Here is a 19,403-nt window from a genome sequence, read left to right as displayed (position 1 = left end):
TCCCACTGCTTCCAGTGTCCTCCCAGTGCCCCAGAGTCCTCCCTCTGTCCTCCTCCCAGTGCCCCCCCAGTTCTCCCAGTGCCTCCCAGTGCTCCCAGTGTCCTCCCAGGGCTCCCAGTGCCCTCCCAGTGCTCCCAGTGTCCTCCCAGTGCTCCCAGTGCCCTCCCAGTGCTCCCAGTGCCCTCTCAGTGCTCCCAGTGTCCTCCCAGTGTCTTCTCAGTGCCCTCCCAGTGCCCTCCCACTCCTCCCAGTGCCCTCCCACTGCTTCCAGTGTCCTCCCAGTGCCCCAGAGTCCTCCCTCTGTCCTCCTCCCAGTGCTCCCAGTGCCCTCCCAGTGCTCCCAGTGTCCTCTCAGTGCCCTCCAAGGGCCCTCCCAGTGTCCTCCCAGTGCCCTCCCAATCCTCCCAGTGCCCTCCCAGTGCTTCCAGTGTCCTCCCAGTGCCCCAGAGTCCTCCCTCTGTCCTCCTCCCAGTGCCCTCCCAGTTCTCCCAGTGCCTCCCAGTTCTCCCAGTGCCCCCCAGCTCTCCCAGTTCCTGGCACAGGAGGAAGAGCCAGGGCCTTCCTCACCCAACCCCTCAAGCCACCCCGGGCTCTCAGTGATCACCCCCGCCCCTAAAACCAGAACCCAAACCTGCCAAACCCCTTTGGAAGGCACGGGGACACCACAGGAGCTGGAGGAGCAGGATTTATGGGAGAGGATAACACAGACAGAATTCTGTGTTTGAATGGAATTTATGCATCGTGTTTGAGGTGTGTGAATGTGCAACAGGTTATTGTTTTTAAGGGTTAATCCTCTGTTAACTGTGTCCTTTTTCGGGCTCGTGCTGCCCAGAAAAAGGTACCTGGACTGTCTATAACTCTTTGTATTTGTTGTCTCATATTGGCCTAATTCAAATTGTCCAAATTATTATTAATCTAATTGTATTACTATTTTTATAACCATTTTATTACTATTAAATTTTTAAAATTTTAAAAACAGGAGATTGGTGTTTTTCACGGGGAGGGTGGAATATGACAGCTGCTTTAATAAATACAGGACAGACTGAGAATTATTTCACCCCTGCAAATGCCAACCCTTTGATCCCAACACAAAAGAATTTCAAAAAATAACTGTTCCCAAATAGCTCCAGAGTCCCCCTAGTGTTTGGGACAGATTTCTCGACCCAAAAAGAGACACTAAACCCTGAAAATTCGCCAGCATCAATCCCAAATTAGAAAACTCACAAAAATCTTTTGATAATTTTCAACTAACAGACTGGGATGGAGTCAGACACCCAGTGGGATTTTCCCCACCCTAATGTCCCTAACACCATTATAGGATATTTCCCCTGGTGCTGCCATGGGAATTTTCCCCAATACCATTATGGGATTTTTCCCCACCCCAACACCATTTTGGGACATTTCCCCTAGTGCTGCAATGGGATTTTTCCCCAATACCATTATGGGATTTTCCCCACCTCAACACCATTTTGGGACATTTCTCCTGCCAGCACCACCACAGGCCCTTTCCCAGCGTGGCTCCTTGCCCAGAGCTGCTCAGATGATGCCAGCTGGAGCGAAGACAGGGGGCACACAAAGGGTCTCTGCCATCTCCCAGCCACAGGACAGGGGCGTGCAGAGGCTCTCACGCTCTTCTTCTGTCTGGGGTGGCTTTCCCTGCAACAGCTGGATGGTTTTCCTGCAAGGGGAGACACCCAAGGGGGAGGAGAAGCCCCTTGAGAATGGGATGGGGACACTCCAGGGCTCTCCTGTCCCTCAGAGGTGAGCTGGATCTTTTCTCTCCACCAAAAAAACTGCCTCAAGTATGATAAAATTTGAAAAAAATAGGATTTTTTCCTCTGAGGCCAGGATTTCACCCCGGATTTCCAGGTTCTGGGACTCAGATTTCCCCCTCTCCCTTGGGCCCAGGTAGAAGAGAAGGCTCAAGTTTAATATAATAATAAGAATATTATATAAGATATTATTGTATAATAATATGTTATAATATATATATGTATTCTATTATTATATAGTATAATAATGTATGTAATATATTATTTAATATGAAATTAATTTAATTTAATTTTTAATATTATTATAATAACAATAGTAATAATAGTAATAGTAATAGTAGTAGTAGTAGTAGTAGTAGTAGTAGTAGTAGTAGTAATAATAATAATAATAATAATAATAATAATAATAATAATAATAATAATACTATTTTAAAAGCAGGATTTTTGCCTCTGGGGCCATGATTTCACCTTGAATTTCCAGGTTCTGACACTCAGATTTCCCAGGTGGAAAAGAAGGCTCAAGTTTAATATATTATTATTATTATTATTATTATTATTATTATTATTATTATTATTATTAGAATTAGAATTAGAATTAGAATTAGAATTAGAATTATTATATTATTTATATAATTTAATATAAAATTAATTTAATTTAAAATTTAATATAATAATAATATTTTTTAAAATATTATTTTTTCCTCTGAAGCCATGATTTCACCCTGAATTTCCAGTCGTGGCACTCAGATTTCCCCTCTCCCTTGTGCCCTGCAGGAACTGAATCCATCCCCTGGCACAGAACCCTCCCTGCCCGTCCCTTACCAGGCCATGCGGGACATGGCGTAGGTGACCCGAGCCTGGGCGCCGCCAGCTGTGCCCAGGGGTGACGTTGGCATGCTGTAGGCTCCCATGTCCCCGAAGATCAGCCAGTCCCCCACGTGCAGCTGGGGCAGCCGCAGCCCCTCGGCGATGCTGGGCTCCTCAGCGTGCCCCCGCGGGCCCCGCAGGCTGCAGCTGTGCCAGGGCTGCTCTGGGCACGGCCTCTGCAGGGGAAACGGGGCTGGGGGTGTGCCAGGGGCACCCTGAGCCCTTCAGCATGTCCCCATGGCACACTGAGCCCCTCCCCGTGTCCCAGTGCCACACTGAGCCCCTTTACCCTGTCCCCATGGCACACTGAGCCCCTCACCATGTCCCCATGGCACACTGAGCCCCTCACCGTGACCCCAAGGAGGTGAGGCCCTCACCATGTCCCCATGGCACACTGAGCCCCAGATTCAGCCCCCTGTGGCAGGGGGAGGCTGACTTCACATGAGGGACATCCTGAGCTGTCCCCATGGCACACTGAGCCCCTCATCATGTCCCAGTGCCACACTGAGCCCCTCCCCGTGTCCCCATGGCACACTGAGCCCCTCACCGTGTCCGAGTGCCATACTGAGCCCCTTTACCATGTCCCCATGGCACACTGACCCCCAAGTTCAGCCCCACAGACTGGGTGCAGCTTCCCTGTGGCAGGAAGGTGGCTGAGGGGCATCCTGAGCTGTCCCCAAGGGCCTCTGTGGGATGAGCATGTCCCAGTGACACACTGAGCCCCAAATTCAGCCCCCTGTGGCAGGGGGAGGCTGACTTCACATGAGGGGCATCCTGAGCTGTCCCCATGGCACACTGAGCCCCTCACCATGTCCCCATGGCACACTGAGCCCCTCCCCGTGCCCCCATGGCACACTGAGCCCCTCACCCTGTGCAGCCGGGGCCTGGGGCAGGGGCTGTCGAACAGGAGGCAGCTGAAGGCACCGTAGATGCCGTCACTGAGGTGATAGACCAGGCTCTTCTTGCTGCCACACTCTTCCTCTGGAAAGGAGGGGGGAGAGAGTTCAGGTAGCCCAAGGACACAGGGGACACCTCAGGAAGTGGGAAGAGGGTTCAGGGACACAGGGGACACATTGGGGAGTGGGGAGAGGGCTCAGAGGGGTTCAGGGACACAGGGAACACATTGGGGAGTGAGGAAAGGGCTCAGAGGGGCTCAGGGATGCAGGGGACACCTCAGGGAACAGGGAAAGGGTTCAAGGGGTCTCAGGGTCACAGGGAACCCATTGGGGAACAGAGAGAGGGCTCAGGGACACAGGGGACACATCAGGAAGAGGGGAGGGTTCAGGGAGTCTCAGGGACAGAGGGGACACCTCAGGAAATAGGGAAAGGGTTCAGAGGGGTTCAGGGACACAGGGGACACACCAGGGAGCAGGGAGAGGGTTCAGGGGGACTCAGGGACACAGGGGACATCCCTGCTGTCACACCTACCATCAGAGCCAGGCTGCTCCACAGGGATCTCCTCCAAGGCAGTGATGCTGACAGCCAAGGTGAAGGCAGAGGTGACGAAGTAACGCCCAGGCCTGGCAATAATTTCCACCCCGCTGCCCTCAGGGAAGTACAAATCCAAGGCAGAGTTTATCCCAGCAGCAATCTGTGAGGGAAGGAAAAGAACCTTCCCTTTGGTTAGCTGGGAATTCTGCATGGATGCAAGCCCAGGGAGAGCTCCCAGCTCATTCCCTGCCTGCTGACGGTGGCTGTTGCAGGTTTATACCTCTTCCAGCGGGGCTCTGGTGTCCTCGGTGGCAGGGAAGCCTCCCCCGATGTCCAGGAGGTGCATGTGGTGTCCCAGCTCTGTCCCCATGTCAAACACCAGCTGTGCTGTGGCCACAGCCTGCGCCCAGGCCTGGGGCTCCAGCCCACGGCTCCCCAGGTGGAAGCTGAGGGGACAGACCCCATCTCAGCAGGGCCTGGTCACCCCCAGAGCAGAGGGGACACGGCCCTGGGGTTGGCACTCGCAGAGTTTCCCACACACCATCCCAAGTCAGACCCACAGAGCCTTTCCTGGGGCCCCAAATTGGCCCCAACAAGGTCAAATCCCTACCTGCCCCAAATTGGTGCCAACAAAATAAAATCCCTGCCTTAACCTCTCTCTGAAGAGCAGCTGGATCACTGACCCAAGCCAGACCCACAGAGCCCCACAGAGCCTGTCTTAAGGTCAAACCTGCCCCAAATTGGCCCCAACAAGATCAAATCCCTGCCTTCACAGCACTCCCAATGACCCAAGCCAGACCCACAGAGCCCCAGGAAGCCTTTCCTAGAGTCAAAGTTAGTCCCAAATCAGTTCCACCAAGATCAAATCCCTGCCTTAACCTCCCTCTCAAGAGTAGCTGGAGCATTGACCCAAGCCAGCTCCATGGAGCCTTTTCTGGGGTCAAACCTGCCCCAAATTAGTCCCAACAAGGTCAAATCCCTACCTGCCCCAAACTGGTCCCAACAAGGTCAAATTCCTGCCTTCACCTCACTCCCAAGAGCAGCTGGAGCACTGACCCAAGGCAGACCCACAGAGCCTTTCCTGGGGTCAAACCTGCCCCAAATCAGTCCCAACAAGGTCAAATCCCTGCCTTAAACTCACTCCCAATGACCCAAGCCAGACCCACAGAGCCCCATGGAGCGTTTCCTGGGGTCAAAATTGCCCAAAATTGGTCCCAACAAAATCAAATCCCCTCCTTCACCTCGCTCCCAAGGGCAGCTGGAGCACTGACCCCAACCAGACCCACAGAGCCTTTCCTGGAGTCAAACCTGCCCCAAATTTGTCCCAGTAAAATCAAATCCCTGCCTTCACAGCCCTCCCAATGACCCAAGCCAGACCCACAGAGCCCCACGGAGCCTTTCCTGGGGTCAAACCTGCCCCAAATTGGCCCCACCAAGATCAAATCCCCTCCTTCACCTCCCTCCCAAGCACAGCAGCTGCAGCACTGCTGCTCCAGCAGGGCAGAGCTCCCCAGATCCCCATCCAGAGGGGCTGAGCACCCCCAGGGAGGGAGCCCAGGGCTGTACCTGATGCCAACAACCTCCACAGCCTGGTCCTTGGCTGCCTGCAGCAGGTGCCCACAGGATTGCAGCGTGCTGCCAAAGCTCAGGCTGGGGTGGGCAGCAGGGATGGAGTCAGCAGTGATCCCCAGCAGCATCCTGCACAGCAAAGCCACCAAAGCTGGGTTAAAGGGCCTTGGAATAACAGGATCATAGAGGAAAAGCCTTTGAGGGCTGGAAAAGCCCTCAATGATCACTGAGACCAAATATTAACCCCAAGTATTAAGCCCAGCACTAAACCATGTCCCTGAGCACCACATCTACAAGCTTTTTTAACCTTTCCCCTGGTGCTGCAATGGCATTTTCCCCACCCCTATACCATGATGGGACATTTCCCACCCCAATACCATAATGGAATATTTCATACCCCAATACCATGATGGGATATTTCCCCTGGTGTTGTGGAATTTTTCCCACCTCAATGTGATTATGGGACATTTCCCCTGCTGCTACCATGGGATTTTTCCCACCCCGATATCATTATGGGATTTTCCCCACCCCAATACCATGATGGGATTTTTCCCACCCCAATATCATTATAGGACATTTCCCACCCCAATACCATTATGGGGTATTTCCCCTGGTGCTGCCATGGTGATTCCACCCCTTCCCTGGGCAGCCTGTTCCACTGCCTGGTCACACATTCAGTGATTCAATTTTTCCCCCATATCCCATCTAAACTTGGCACAGCTTGAGGGGCCGTTCCTCTTGTCCCATCACTTGGGAGAAGCGACTGACACCCACCTTGTCCAACCTCCTGTTGCCCCCCAGAGCCCCCTGCCCATTCCCCGCCCCTGTGGCACTGCCAGGCACCCACCTGGCACGGGGGTGGCTCCTGGCCACCTTGCCCAGCTCCACCTCGTTGTCAAAGGCCATCAGCCTGACCCCGTGGCTGGCTGCATACCTGAGGTGGGCCACCTGCTTGCAGGGGCTGCTGTAGAAGATCCTGTCTGGTGGCACCCCAATGCCTTGGACGCGGCTGATCTCTGCCTGCGGGGACAAGGGGACACGTGCAGCAGGTCCCAGGAGCTGGGTGGGCACCAGCCACCAGGGCTGAGCAGTGTCACAGCCTGGGCATTTGCAGGGAAAAGCTACCAGAGCTCCAAGGGATCACAGTGGACCTTGTGCTGGCATGGAGAGGTTTGAAAACACCAGAGAATGGGAGAGGAAACAAGTGGGGTTAGCAGGGCTGGGGCTGTGACAACTCTTGCCCTTTCTCGTCCTATTTAATTACATAAAAGTGATTGAATTTTGCCTCCTCCCTGGAAGTCTGGCTGTTAAAAATGACAAGCAGGAGGGAGCAAAAAGCTTTAGGCTCAGCCCTAAGGACATCAAGAGTTGGACAGATGTGGCAGTGACACCCCAGGGATGTGCTGTGCCACCAGCCAGGACAGCAGCTCCAGGGACAGGAACGGGGACAAGAAATTCCTCTTGTCCTATTTAATTACATAAAAGTAAGTGATTTCATTTTGCCTCTTCCCTGGAAGTCTGGCTGTTAAAAATGACAAGCAGGAGGGAGCAAAAAGCTTTAGGCTCAGCCCCGAGGACACCAAGAGCTGGACAGATGTGACAGTGACACCCCAGGGATGTGCTCCAGGGACAGGAATGGGGACAACACAGATGGGACAGGGATTTTTGGGCTGTGACAGCACAGGGACACTCCTGCCCCTGTCAATGTCACCTAGAGCACAGACTTAGGAAAGGAGGATGAGCTCTGCCACGCCCCCACAAACATTTCCCCTGGAGCTGCCCTCCCACAGCCCTACCTTGTTGGCACAGGCAAATCCTGCCCCCAGCTCTGCCAGCAGCCTGAGCACCCCCTCACTGCCGTTGCATTTCACTGGGAAATAGGGCTTCACCCTGGGCAGGGCCTTCAGGAAACACAGGTGCTTCTTCACGACGTCCCCCAGGTCTGCCACGAAGAATGCTTGCTGCTGCTGGCCCTAGGGGACAGCCAGAGTGAGCAGCAGCTCCAGGAGTGCCCTTTGGCAGCAGCAGGAGCCTCAGCCCTCACCTCCTGGCACAGCTCTCCCAGCAGGTTCTCCAGGAGGTCTCTGGTGGTGAAGCCCTCCTCCACCATCAGGAAGTCGGATTCGTTCAAGAACCCGTTCATGGTGGGATGTTCTGGGCGTGGGGATGATCCTTTAAAGCCTCCTGGAGTTGGGGATGGCTTCTAAGGATGAGACACACTGTAAAAAGGAAAGGAATATTTAGAGGAAGGGTCCAGAAGCTCCATCAGCACGGGCCACCCATCCCACAGGCAAGGCAGAGCTCTGTGCTGCTCTGCTCCAAACCAGCAGCTCAGCAGAGCCCTGCTGTGGGTTACAGCATCTTCCCTGGGGGAGGAGACACATTTCTCTGCAGTTCAGAGCTGTTTTGGCACACAGCAGCATCAGCAGGCACCAGAACAATCAACAACAGAGCCAAGAGTGCACCACAAAGAGCAGAGATGCCTCTCTGGGCCGGGACAGGGCCCTGAACATCCCAGATGGATCCCAAACAGCTGAGGCCTCCTGGACCCACCTTCCCAGGAGGAAGCCCCTGCACAGGGCACTCACTGGCACCACCCAGCCTCTGCACAGCCTGGATCCCTGCTGTGGATGCAGTTCCACGGCTGTCCCGTGTCACAGGGTGTGGAACAAGGGGACAATCAAACAGCACAGAGTTTTCTGGCTCATCCTAGCAGGCCTTTAGCTTTGAGCTCACACCCTGAGCTTTAACAATCTCCTGCCCTGCATCCAGCCTGGCCCACAACCCAGGGAGCTGGTGAGCTAGCAGGGAACATTTCCACCCTGATAATCCAGGTGTAGCTCCAGGGCTCTTCCAGGAGCATGGTCGGTCTGATTGGAAGTGAGCAGGAGGCAGAGGTTTCATCTCTCAGAGCTGCACAGAGACCTCCTGACAGCATTCCAGGGGCACTGGGAGAGAGACCACACTGACCCCAGAGCAGCAGGATGTTGTAATGCATTGAGCAAGCACCACCAGCCCATTCCAGAGACAGGAATGGGCTGAAAAAACATGTTTTGAACTCTTAGAATGAAAGGAGGACTCTAAGAAGGAAAGGAGAGCAACTCCTTCAGCTTTACCCTTCAGTCTCCATCACCAAACAGCACCAGCCCACTCTGGTTGGCACAGAAAGGATGAAATGGGTCGTTTCCCCTGGGACATCCCCTCCTTACCACGGTCCTGGTGTCCCTCCCAGGTGTCCTGGCGTGCTGTCAGGGGGGCTCCCCAAGGAACACCGAGCTCCTGAGGTGTTGCTGTGCCTTTGGGTCTGGAGTTTCTGGGGAGAAACAGTGCAGGGTTTAGAGAGGGAGAGGGAAAGGAGAGCAACTCCTTCAGCTTTACCCTTCAGCCCCCATCACCAAAAAGCACCAGGCCACCCTGGCTGGGCACAGAAAGGATTAAATGGGTCACTCCTGTCAGGACTCATGCCCCAGCCTTACCAGGGTCAGGTTGTCCTTCCCGGGTGTCCTGGTGTGCTGTCAGGGGGGCTCCCCAATAAACACCGAGCTCCTGCAGCAGCCTGAGCTGTAGCTGTGCCTCTGGGTCTGGGGTTCCTGGGGAGAAGCAGTGCAGGGCTTAGAGAGGGAGAGGGGCACTGACAGCACAATGCCCTTCATCCCTTCTTAAATTAGGCACTCCACAGCTCCCTTCTCACTGTGCCAGGCAAAGCAGCCCCCCCACAGCCCCCCCCCAAACGCCCCCTTACCTCGGAAAGCATTTAAACAGCTTCTGCCATGGGTATCCCAGGAGAATGAACCAGCCCCAGGGCCGGCTGTGCGTCCTGCCCCAGCTCCCTGTCTGTCCCGAGCCCCTGCAGAGGATGGGGGGGCTCTGCACCCCTTCCCTCCCTGCCCTGCCTCCCAACCGTAGCCATGACGACCAAATCCAGCCACGCCATTGGCTGGGCCGCCTCCGAGCATCCTTCATCCCTTTTGGAGGAGGCTCCCCCTCCTCTCCCCCTGCAGCCACGCCGGGCTCTCACCGCGTCCCCGCAGCTCATCCCCAGCCCGGCAGCCCTGCCCTGCCTCCCGCGGGGACCCTGACGGGGGAAGAGAGGCCGAAATACCTCGGGAATGGCGCTGCCAGGGAAAGCAGGCTTCCTGCAGATGAAAGGCTGAGCGGTGTCTGGCTGGGAATCCGCAGAGGGGGAGGGAGTTGGGAAGATGTCAGGGGCTGGTCCTGGGTGCCCCAGGGGCAGATCCAGCTCTGCCACCAGTGCAGATGCTCTGTGTGATCTGTGAGAGCTGGATCTTGGACACGGTGCCACTGCTCATCCCACAATTGTTTTTAACTTTCCTTAGATCTCTCTCTGGTGCTGTTGAGGAGCCAATGTTCTGTCTGTGGAGAGGTGGCTGTCCCCGCTGAGGGGGGAGTGAAAAGGACCAAATTATCCTGGGTTTCTGTATTCAACACTGTGGTCTTGGCTTTGCCACAGACTCTCCTGGCAACCAGGGCCAAGGAAGGTTTTGTCTGCTGTGAGATCCTGGCTGGTTTTGCCTGTGCTCTGGCCCATCCCCAGTGCTGGACTGTGCTCTGTGGGGTGTGGGGACCATGCAGAGAGGTTGGGAGAGCAGAGAGCACAGAGCCCTGCAGTGCCAGCCCCCCCTGGATGTGCTGGGCAGTGTTGTGATGCACAGCTCAGGCAGAGCAGGGCACTGAGCCCATTCCACACAACACAGCTCAGGATCACAGGATCGATTAGGTTGGAAAAGATCTCTGAGATCACAAAGTCCAATTCTGACCAGACACCACTGTGTTAACTGGCCCACAGCCCCAAGTCTTTCCTTAAATACTTCCAAAAGTGGTGACTCCATCATTTCCCAGGGAAACTTGTTCCAATGTCTAATCTTCCTATGAAGAAATTCTTCCTAATGTCCAACCTTGTGCCCTTGTGTAGCTTAAGACTGTGTCCTCTTGCCCTGTCACCAGCTACCTGGAAGGCAAACCCTATTGCTGCCCGGCTCCAAACTCCTTTCAGAGAGATAAGGTCAGCCCTGAACCTCCCTTTCTCCTGGCTCAGCTCCCTCAACCGCTCCTCATCAGATTTGTACTCCAGCCCCGTTTCCCTCTTCTGGACACACTCCAGCAGCCCAACGCCCTCCTTGAGCTGAGTGACCCAGAGCTGGACACAGAGCCCAGGAATTGGGGACAACTCGGGGCGAACTCGGGGACCCCGAGCGATCCAAGTGGCGAGCAAAGCCACGCCCACTTCGGCATGACCACGCCTACATCATACATAACCCCGCCTACTTCATTCATAACTCCGCCCACTCATGTAAAAACTCGCTGTTATTTGCATATTACACATCTCGTTTGCATGGCCCCGCCCAGCGGCGCTGTCCCCGCCCACGAGGCGCGGGCCGGGCGCGCAGTCGGCGGCGGCCATGGCTCCGAGCGCTCAGGCGGGCCCGGGCCGCGGGCAGGCCCCGGCCGCGGGGATCCGCCACGGCATCCGCGCCGTGCTGCTGGGCCCGCCCGGCGCCGGCAAGGGCACGCAGGTGAGGGCGATGCGGGCGGGAGCGGCCGGCGGGACCGTCCCCGCTGCCGGCGCTCAGCGTGTGACCCCCGCGTGGAGGGAGGGACGCGGGTGTCCGGCCTTGGGCTGCCCGCTGAGGGATGGCGGTGTGCGGTGTGTCCGTGTGGGCCCGGCTCTCCCTTCTGGAAGGGCTCGGTTCTATCCCGCCTCCAGGGCCCCGCTCGCCGCGGCTCTTTGTCCCCGATCCCTTTGTCCCGGATCGGACCGGGTGTCGCTGAGCTCCGGGGCTCCGTGCCGGGCCTGGCCACGTGCGGGCCGGTCAGCGACTGTCCCGACAGGGGGACGAGGCCCCTCCGGCCGGGGATCCTCAGCCTCCGAGGTTCGATCTCACCTCTGTCCTCTTCCACAGGCCCCGAAGCTGGCCGAGACCTACTGCGTGTGTCACCTGGCTACCGGCGACATGCTGCGGGCCATGGTGGCCTCGGGCTCCGAGCTGGGCAAGCGGCTCAAGGAGACGATGGATTCGGGGAAGCTGGTGGGTCCTGGGGAATGCGCTGGGAGGGGATACAGGCTGGCGGCATCTGGAATGAGAGCAGGCAAAATCCATCTCCTAATTAGGATTCTTTCATTAGTGTTGGAATGCAGATTGCAGGGTGAAGGCAGATTGCAGGGTGAGGGTAAGGTTAGGGTGGGGGCTTCTTTCACCCTGCAGGAGAAGCATCCTATACAAACATCCTTCCTCTTCAAAATTAATGTTTGCTTACCAGCAGCTTGTGGCCCTGGGTTGTTTTTATCTTGTAGGGGGTGCAGTCTGGCTGGTAATTTTCTGGCTCCTGAACACTGAGGTCACAGTGTATCCTTGGAGCTGCAGGATGTTACAGCCAGGCTTTGAGGCTCCTGTGTCTCTTCACTTGATACCTGAGCTCCAGGTATCACTTCAGAGGGTTCATCTGCATCCCAGCTCTTGCATAAGCTCGATTCACCTGTAACTATAAGGTGAAAATGGACCTAAAGGTGTTGCTGTGGTAGGATGGGCTTTATGCTGTATGAGAGAGACACTTTGGATTCTCAAGGGACACAAGTTAGAATCTCTGATATTCATTTTCTGAGGGTCTCATTATCTCATCCTAACGACTGAAATATCTCAGGGAAACTCAAGGAGCCACAAATTGCAGTGACTTGCCCCAGTGTGGGGCAGATCTAAAGCATCCCTGTGGCTGCCACAGGCTCCTGACACCCCAGGGAGAATCTGCAGGCCCCAGATGGGGAGAGCAGCCTTATCTGACTTCTGCTCAGAGCTCATTGCAACACCGAGCCTGCAATACCCAGCTGGTTATGAAAGATAGGGCCGTTATCTGGCCAGGCTGGTGGTATCTGCCACGTGTGTTTGTGTGTGGCAGGCAGCTCCAGGCTGCTCCAGGGGCACATCCAGCAGCTCTGATAACTCAGCTGGGAGCACCCCAGCATTTCAGGATGGGCTTTATGCTCAGGATCTTTTTTTCTCCAAAGGGTGTAATCAGGAAGGCACAGAAGTGACTTGTTGCTTACTCCTCCTGCCTGCAGAGCTGTTTGTTTGTGTGTTGTGACATCCTGGTCCCCAGTCCTGCTGGGTCCCAGCTGTGTGTGCTGGAGAAAACAGAACTGCTCCCAAATAAACAGCTATTGCTGGGGCTGCAGCATCTGTGAGTGCTGCAGTGTGGAAAAGGCACTAATCCCAGTGGTATGCTGAGATTGTTAGATGGGGAAAAAAACTATGCAGTGAAGCCAGAGCTTGTCAGCAACTCTTGGGTTTTTACCTTGGGATGAGGTTTACGGCAGTCAATGAGCAACTCTGCCCTTCCTGCCCAGGCCTGCCTCCCGAGGTGGATGTGTAGGTGAAGGTACAAAGTAACAGGAAATCAAGGTTGTGTTGATACTTTGTATTGTGAATTGGTTAAAAAAAAAATTATAATCTAAGGAGTTTGAGCTGACAGCGTTCCTTGCAATACAGTAACCTTTGTAACAGTGTGGTTACAGTGCTGATCCAAGTCCCTGCGTAGGCTGGAGCGTCCCTGGAGTGAAATGTGGCATTGCCCATGTCCTGGTGTTGCAGGGAGTGCTGCCCTGATGTGGGCAGGTCTGAACAGGCAGCCTGAGCATTGACATGAATTGTGGAATAATCACAGAATATCCTGACACACAAGAATTGGAAGGGACACACAAGAATTATTGAGCCCAACCCTTGGCCCTGCACAGGACAACTCCAAAAATCCCACCCTGTCCACATGGGCACAGCTGTGTGTAAATTCAGGGTGTCCCTCCTGACAACATACCTGTCTCATGTCTGCAGGTGAGCGATGAGATGGTGGTGGAGCTGATTGAGAACAACCTGGACTCCCCTCCCTGCAAGAACGGCTTCCTCCTGGACGGCTTCCCGCGCACCGTGAAACAGGCAGAGATGGTATGGGAGCCCCTGCTCGGGGGCTGCTCCAGCACCCCCTTCCCTCAAACCCAGGGGGCCCTGCTCCCTCAGCCCCTCTCAGGTGGGTGTTTGCTCTTGCAGCTGGATGAGCTCCTGGAGAAGAGGAAAGAGAAGCTCGACTCCGTCATCGAGTTCAGCATCCCCGACTCGCTGCTGATCCGGAGGATCACGGGACGGTAAATCCTCCTGTCCCAGTGCTCAGGGCTTGGGGTTTCCTAGTCTGTGGAAGAGCATCCTCATTTCAGATCCCAGGTTGTCCCCAAGTTGTCCTTTCATTCCAGCTTAAGGCTGGTTATGCCTCCCTGGTCTCTATTTCTGCCCTCTGCCTGGGCCAGCCTTGAGCAGAGCCCCTTCCTTGCCCATAAATCAGGGATTTCTATAGAAAATCTCAGCTCACTCCAAGTTCCTCCTCTCCAAAGCTGTAATTGCTCCCTTACACAGGACACTGAGTACATTTGGGTACCAGTAAACTTCCTCCAGGGTCAGGAGTGTGTTCTCTTGCCCTGTTTTCCAGACCTCTTTCCCAGCAGAGCAGGATGTAAACCTCCCCTTCTCCATCTCCCAGCGCAGCTGCTCTTCCAAACTGAAGAGGCCCTTGGTACAGAAATAACTGGAGAGAATTTACTTACAAGTGAAAGGCTAATGGTGGTGCTGTGGCAGATGTTTCTGTGCTGATGAGTGGCAGGTTCAGGAGATCTTGTCCTGACCAGCTGCTTTGCTGACACTTCTTTTCTGTCTCAGGCTGATTCACCCAGCGAGCGGCCGCTCGTATCACGAGGAGTTCAGACCCCCGAAAGAGCACATGAAGGACGATGTATGTGAGCCCCCAAGGCTGCAGCTTACCTTGCTTTGGGTGTAGCTGATGCTTTGCAGTCTCTCCCTGGAAAAACTCATTTCTTTCCTTCTCTTGTACCTCCCTGTCCTGCCTTTCTGGGGAGCGTGGGGAGCAGCTTGGGCAGCCTGAGCCAACGGCACTGCGGGGAGCGAGGCCTGGAGGGATGGATGGATTGGATGAAGGGCATGGCCAGTCTGCAGAGCTCAAATTGTGACTGGTTTCCATCCTGGGGAGCAGCTGTAACTGGTGCCTGCTCTCGAGGCTCCTTTTAGCAAGCAGAGTGGTGTGTAGGGAAAACAACCACAGTGCTGAGCCCTTCTCTCTTCAGTGACCGCTCTGAGACTTGTTCTGGCTGCTCTGGGTTCGCTCCATCTCCTCTGCTGCACCGCCCTGGAGGAGGAGGGGAGCAGGGAGAGAAGGGGGGAGCATGCCAGGCTGCAGCTGGCTGGAGAATGTCCCCTTGCTTCTCCCAGGTCACTGGAGAGCCCCTGATCCGGCGCTCGGACGATAACGAAACGGCCCTGAAAACGCGGCTCAAGTCCTACCACACCCAGACCTCCCCCCTGGTGTCCTACTACAGCAAGAGAGGGATCCATACGGCCGTGGATGCCTCCCAGTCCCCCGACGTGGTGTTTGCCAGCATCCTGGCAGCCTTCACCAAAGCAACATGTAAAGACCTGGTTATGTTCATTTAAAGCTCCATCCCAGGATGGGGTTCTCTTTTTTTTTTTTTTTTTTTTTCTCCTCTCTCTTTCTCTGTTCTGTCTCTCTGGGGCCGAGGAGGGTGAAGAGCTGAGCAGAGTAGAAGGGGAAGGGATGAGGTGATGCAGCCCAAGGCAGGGCTGTGCTGATTCTCTAATTTAATTAAACGAGCTGTTAACGGTTTCGATGTGGTTATATGTGAACGTCAGTCTGTGTGCAGATGTTGGGATTTTTGGCCTCTAGAGGCCGCAGCGAGCCCAGGCTCCAGCTGCCAAAATGGGCTCTGCACTCCTTTGGGTGAAAAAGCCTTTGTTTCATCCTAGAAATGCTCCTCTCTGAAAGGAACTGTACTCGCAGCTCCTCCCAGCTACCCCACAGGGGCCTTGGAGAAGGTTGGGGATGTGGGGCAAGGATTTCCCAGGAGATGTGAAGCTGCAGGATTGAAACCTGGGATTGCTCTGTTTACGTGGGAGCAGCCTGAGGGACAGCCTTGGGGCTGGATGATGATGGATTCTCCTTGTATGTGTTTTATTCCCTGTGGGGTAGCAGGTTCCTGTTCTGATGGCACTTGATGGGGGGTTTCAACCTTTATTTATCTGTGGGATTTATAGCAAATTAGTGAGATGCTGCTTTTTAATGTGAAATCTGTGGTCAGAGTCTGACGGTTACTGTGTGGCAGGTTGGGATGTCCTGAGGATGAGAAAAGGAGTTGGGTTTTAACTCTTCACTCTTGCCTTGGTTTTGACCAAGGAGAGGAAGATGAATTGAGCTTCTCCTGATCCCAAAGTCTAAATATAATAAAGCCTTATTGCAAAACAAATGATTTCTCAAGGCTCGAGAGACAGCGTTATTAAGCACTGGCTCCGTGTGCCCTTGAGCTAACGACCTTCACTGAGCTCATGGAAATGTTCCTGTTTCTTGAGCAAACCCAGCAGCTCCAGCAGGCTGTGTTTGAGGACACTGTGTGTGCTCAGAGCCTTTCCAGGGCATTGTGCTGCTGTGTGGTGACACTGCAGGGCTGGCACTGACCTTTGGCCACGAGGGATTCCAGCCCTTCCTAGAGGGCCGTGCTGTAAATATGGATTGGCTCAGATGAAACTTTGTCCTTTGGCATTCCATGTGTGTTTACTGATTGTTACTGAGTATCCTCCTCTCTCTCTCTCTGGGGATGGCCCACTCCATCCTGTGCACTGAGCTGCTGTGAGCTCTGTGGCCAGAGCAGATGTTTAATCCTCAGGAATCCCTTGCTCTTTTCCTTGATAACTTCTCTTTTGCCTGACAATCCCCTCTCTGTCCTCACACATCCTTTCCAGGGACAGAACCTCTTCCCTTCCAGCAAACTGGAAACCAAAAGCAGTGGACTTGTTGCTCTAGCAAGCACGTGACTGAGGAGAAAGGCTCTGACAGTAAACAGGGCTGGGTTTGCCAGCAGCCTGTTGTCCCCTGGGACTCCCAGACAGCCCTTGCTCTGTCTCTGGGTTTCCTGTGGAAGGATAACCTGGAACTGGTGTGTTGGGACAGTGTTTAGGATAGGACTGCCGTGCCCCAGAGAGTGGGAAAGTGTGTGGGTTACAGCTGCCCTGGCATCTTGGTGACTAAAGAAGTCGTGTGGAAGCAGCTTTTGTTTTGAGAGCCAAAGGGGGAAATGCAGCTCCCTACACTCTGGGAAGGGTTCCCAGCCAGTTGGCATTCCTGGATTTGGTCAAGGTTTTACTCTACAGCAAGAGCAAGATGTTCCCCCACTCTTCTTTCCGTTCCTCCCTTGTGCTCTCTTCACATCCAACTCACCAACCTTTGTTTGGTTTTTGTTGTTTTTTGATTTTTTTTACCATAAACCATGCTTAATTTTGTTTGTTTGTTTTTCCCTAAATATTTTTTTTCTCTCTGTTCCCATTTATTCCAGCTGAGTGACTCCATCAAGCAGATGAGACACCACCAAACGCTGCACACTCTGCTACATCACCCATTGCAGCCCTTCCCTGGGTGCAGGGAGGGCAGCTGGGAGGGGGCTATGATTGATGGGAGGGGGGGAAGGAGGTGGCAAACAAGGGGTTGGGGGGCTGATTTGGTTGGGTTTTGGTTGGATTTCTTATTTGGCAGAATCATTGTGAAGAGGAGGCGGCCTTCTCCTTAGAAATCATGTTTGTGGAGGCAAAACAATTGTGGAGAGGGAAACATGTCTCAGTGATCAGCTGCAGGTCCTTGACCTGTTGGAGGGCAGGGCTAGATGTTACTCCAGGCTTCTCCAGGACTTTCAGGGCTTGTCTCATGGGCTCTTGGTACTCTGAGGCCACTGAAAGGTTTGCTGTGATTTTTTTCTAAAGTTGCTTCCTATCAGCGAGGACCAAAAGGAACAAATGATTCATCATCATGTGTGAAATGGAAAGGAAAAAACAGACATGGTCTTTTCCTGGAAGTTCTGTTTTTCTTGTTCTGCTGCATTCCTAAACCCTGGCATAAAGACTTCTCAAGGATTCTCTGCTGCTCAACAGAGGGGCTGGGGCTCTAGTCCAAACCTGCCTTACTTGGGAATGGGGTGGCTTTTCTGTGATCATGACCAAGCTGGAATTCACACAATGCTGAAGAAATGCAAAAGAGACTTTTCTTAATTGCCTGCAAAAATAACACTTAATTGGGGGAGGTTTTTTTGCATTTCTTTTTAGATAAATGGTGCCTTGTCTAACCTCTGAATCAATAATAAAATAACCCCTTTACATTTGTATCTGGTGCTGTGTCCTCTTTGACCTGCAGACAGTGTGGAGGATGAGGAGGCAGATGACAGCATCAACTAACAATTGAGCTGGGTGGATCCTGGGGCCTGATCCTATCTCAAGGATGTTCTGTGCAGCTGGAAATGTGGCTTCTAATTCCTTTTATCTCTTCTCCTTGCTGAGTGTGTCCAATGCTTTAGATCACCATAGCAATGGTGGTTTTTTGCTGGTTCTCTCTCCTGTTTCTTCCTGTGTGAGGCTGAAAGCACCAAGTCCCTGTGTATCCTCTCTGTCCAGAGCTTTGCAGCATTTGAACTGATGTAATCCCTTTTTTTCCTCCTCCCTTTGAATCTCCAGTGTGTGGAGGAGCTGATGTTATTTCCTTCTCTCCTTCTGCAGCAACTGGAAGCCACATTATTGTGTCTTCTGTTCTGCCTTTCATACTTTGCTGCATCCCTCCCTCTCTCTAAATTCACTGGGAAAATTCTGTCCTAATGCAGGGAACGAGAGCATTTCCTGTCTTCCCTTCCTCCTGCCTCCACAGGGACTCTGACCCTCTGTGGTACCCCAGAGGAGGCTGTTCCTGATGGACTGATGGAGGTTTGTTGTTTATCCATGATTCTTGCAGCCCTGCATGTGTTCAGAAAGGGTTGGGCTGCATGTACCCATTTCCTGCAGAAATTATTGGTTTTCCAGCATAATTGGGCTCTCCTGCTCCTCCATTCTGTCTCTGTGCTCAGGTATTTTCATTACCTCTCTGCACCTCCATTACCATTCTTGTGCCTCTCTGGCCTTTGTGGCGTTCTTCCCTTGTTCCTTTTGTTGGTGGCTGTTAAACTGTGCTCTTCCTCCTTGTCTGGGATTGTGTCCTCTGCTCCTTGCCTGCTGTTGTTTTAAAAACCTGTTCTGCCTGCTCCTCCTGGCATTCTGCTCTGTGGGATAGAGGAATCCTGGCTCCTCTGAGCTGGGCTGCCTCTGTTTGATCCTTACCTGAGTGTGGAGCATGAAATGGAGTGCTGGGGAGCTGTGGGGAGGCTGCAGTGGGGAGTCTGTGAGCTCAAGCCTGGCTCCTCTGGAGCTGGATCTGTGCTGTGACCTGTCTCTCTCAGGCTGACCTTGAATGTTTTCCACAGCACACGATGCTCTGCAGGTGCTGTAAATTCCTTCTGCTCAACCATTTCGTTCCAGCAAGCTGCTTATCAGGCACTCTTTTGAAAACTGTGTTCATATTTCATACACACAATTATTCAGCAACTATAAAAGGGGAAAATTCCTATTTATAGCACAAGGACCAGCATCAAATAGGACACTGAATTCTCACTGATAGAGGAAGTGACCTGTTCTCTAATGCAGCAATATTTCTGCTGAAAAGAAACAGCATCTTGAATGGGGGGAGGGATGAAAGCCCTGGGCCATCTCTTTCCATTAAAAATGTGCTGCAGTCCTAAAAATGTATCTGCCCTTCTCCCTTCCCAGTGAAACCATTGGAGACAGGGATTGCAGGAAAACCTTTCGCTGTGGGTTTGTGGTTGGTGGTAATGAA

At 53.6% G+C, this 19,403-nt stretch overlaps 2 protein-coding genes across 4 annotated transcripts; one reads left to right on the top strand and one right to left on the bottom strand.

Moving 5' to 3' along the window:
* Positions 1–672: 672 nt before the first annotated feature.
* AZIN2 (antizyme inhibitor 2) lies at positions 673–10,021 on the bottom strand. Of its 2 annotated transcripts, none has more exons than XM_063177401.1 (12): positions 9,742–10,021; positions 9,116–9,229; positions 8,849–8,952; positions 7,684–7,858; positions 7,436–7,612; positions 6,487–6,659; positions 5,637–5,768; positions 4,351–4,516; positions 4,068–4,230; positions 3,508–3,620; positions 2,595–2,815; positions 673–1,678 (listed from the first exon to the last, which is right to left on the bottom strand). In XM_063177401.1, exons 4-12 carry the CDS (start codon positions 7,780–7,782, stop codon positions 1,537–1,539), a joined length of 1,386 nt encoding a protein of 461 aa, XP_063033471.1. In that variant the 5' UTR covers positions 7,783–7,858; positions 8,849–8,952; positions 9,116–9,229; positions 9,742–10,021; the 3' UTR covers positions 673–1,536. The 2 variants fall into 2 exon arrangements, with proteins under 2 accessions (XP_063033471.1, XP_063033470.1); XM_063177400.1 differs by lacking the exon at positions 9,742–10,021 and adding an exon at positions 9,382–9,523.
* Positions 10,022–11,059: 1,038 nt separating this feature from the next.
* AK2 (adenylate kinase 2) lies at positions 11,060–17,871 on the top strand. 2 transcript variants are annotated; one of them, XM_063177247.1, is made up of 7 exons: positions 11,060–11,173; positions 11,561–11,686; positions 13,481–13,591; positions 13,694–13,788; positions 14,354–14,426; positions 14,921–15,116; positions 17,053–17,871. In XM_063177247.1, the coding sequence occupies exons 1-7, from the start codon at positions 11,060–11,062 to the stop codon at positions 17,058–17,060; spliced, it is 723 nt and encodes a 240-aa protein (XP_063033317.1). In that variant the 3' UTR covers positions 17,061–17,871. The 2 variants fall into 2 exon arrangements, with proteins under 2 accessions (XP_063033317.1, XP_063033316.1); XM_063177246.1 differs by lacking the exon at positions 17,053–17,871 and having other exon boundaries at positions 14,921–15,969.
* The last annotated feature ends 1,532 nt before the right edge of the window (positions 17,872–19,403 follow it).

Source organism: Melospiza melodia, chromosome 27 (assembly GCF_035770615.1).
Source record: "Melospiza melodia melodia isolate bMelMel2 chromosome 27, bMelMel2.pri, whole genome shotgun sequence".
In the NCBI taxonomy this organism is placed as follows: Eukaryota; Metazoa; Chordata; class Aves; order Passeriformes; family Passerellidae; genus Melospiza; species Melospiza melodia.
This window is presented reverse-complemented; position numbering and strand designations above follow the sequence as displayed.

Bases quoted from the DNA above. Each gene is read 5' to 3' on its own strand.
- AZIN2 (XM_063177401.1), bottom strand. From the start codon at position 7,782: ATGAACGGGTTCTTGAACGAATCCGACTTCCTGATGGTGGAGGAGGGC. The intron at 6,660-7,435 runs GTAGGGCTGTGG...TTGTCCCCGCAG, and splicing joins GATTTGCCTGTGCCAACAAG to GCAGAGATCAGCCGCGTCCA. The intron at 3,621-4,067 runs GTAGGTGTGACA...CCTCCTTTCCAG, and splicing joins GGAGCAGCCTGGCTCTGATG to AGGAAGAGTGTGGCAGCAAG.
- AK2 (XM_063177246.1), top strand. From the start codon at position 11,060: ATGGCTCCGAGCGCTCAGGCGGGCCCGGGCCGCGGGCAGGCCCCGGCC. The intron at 11,174-11,560 runs GTGAGGGCGATG...CCTCTTCCACAG, and splicing joins GCGCCGGCAAGGGCACGCAG to GCCCCGAAGCTGGCCGAGAC. The intron at 14,427-14,920 runs GTATGTGAGCCC...TGCTTCTCCCAG, and splicing joins AAGAGCACATGAAGGACGAT to GTCACTGGAGAGCCCCTGAT.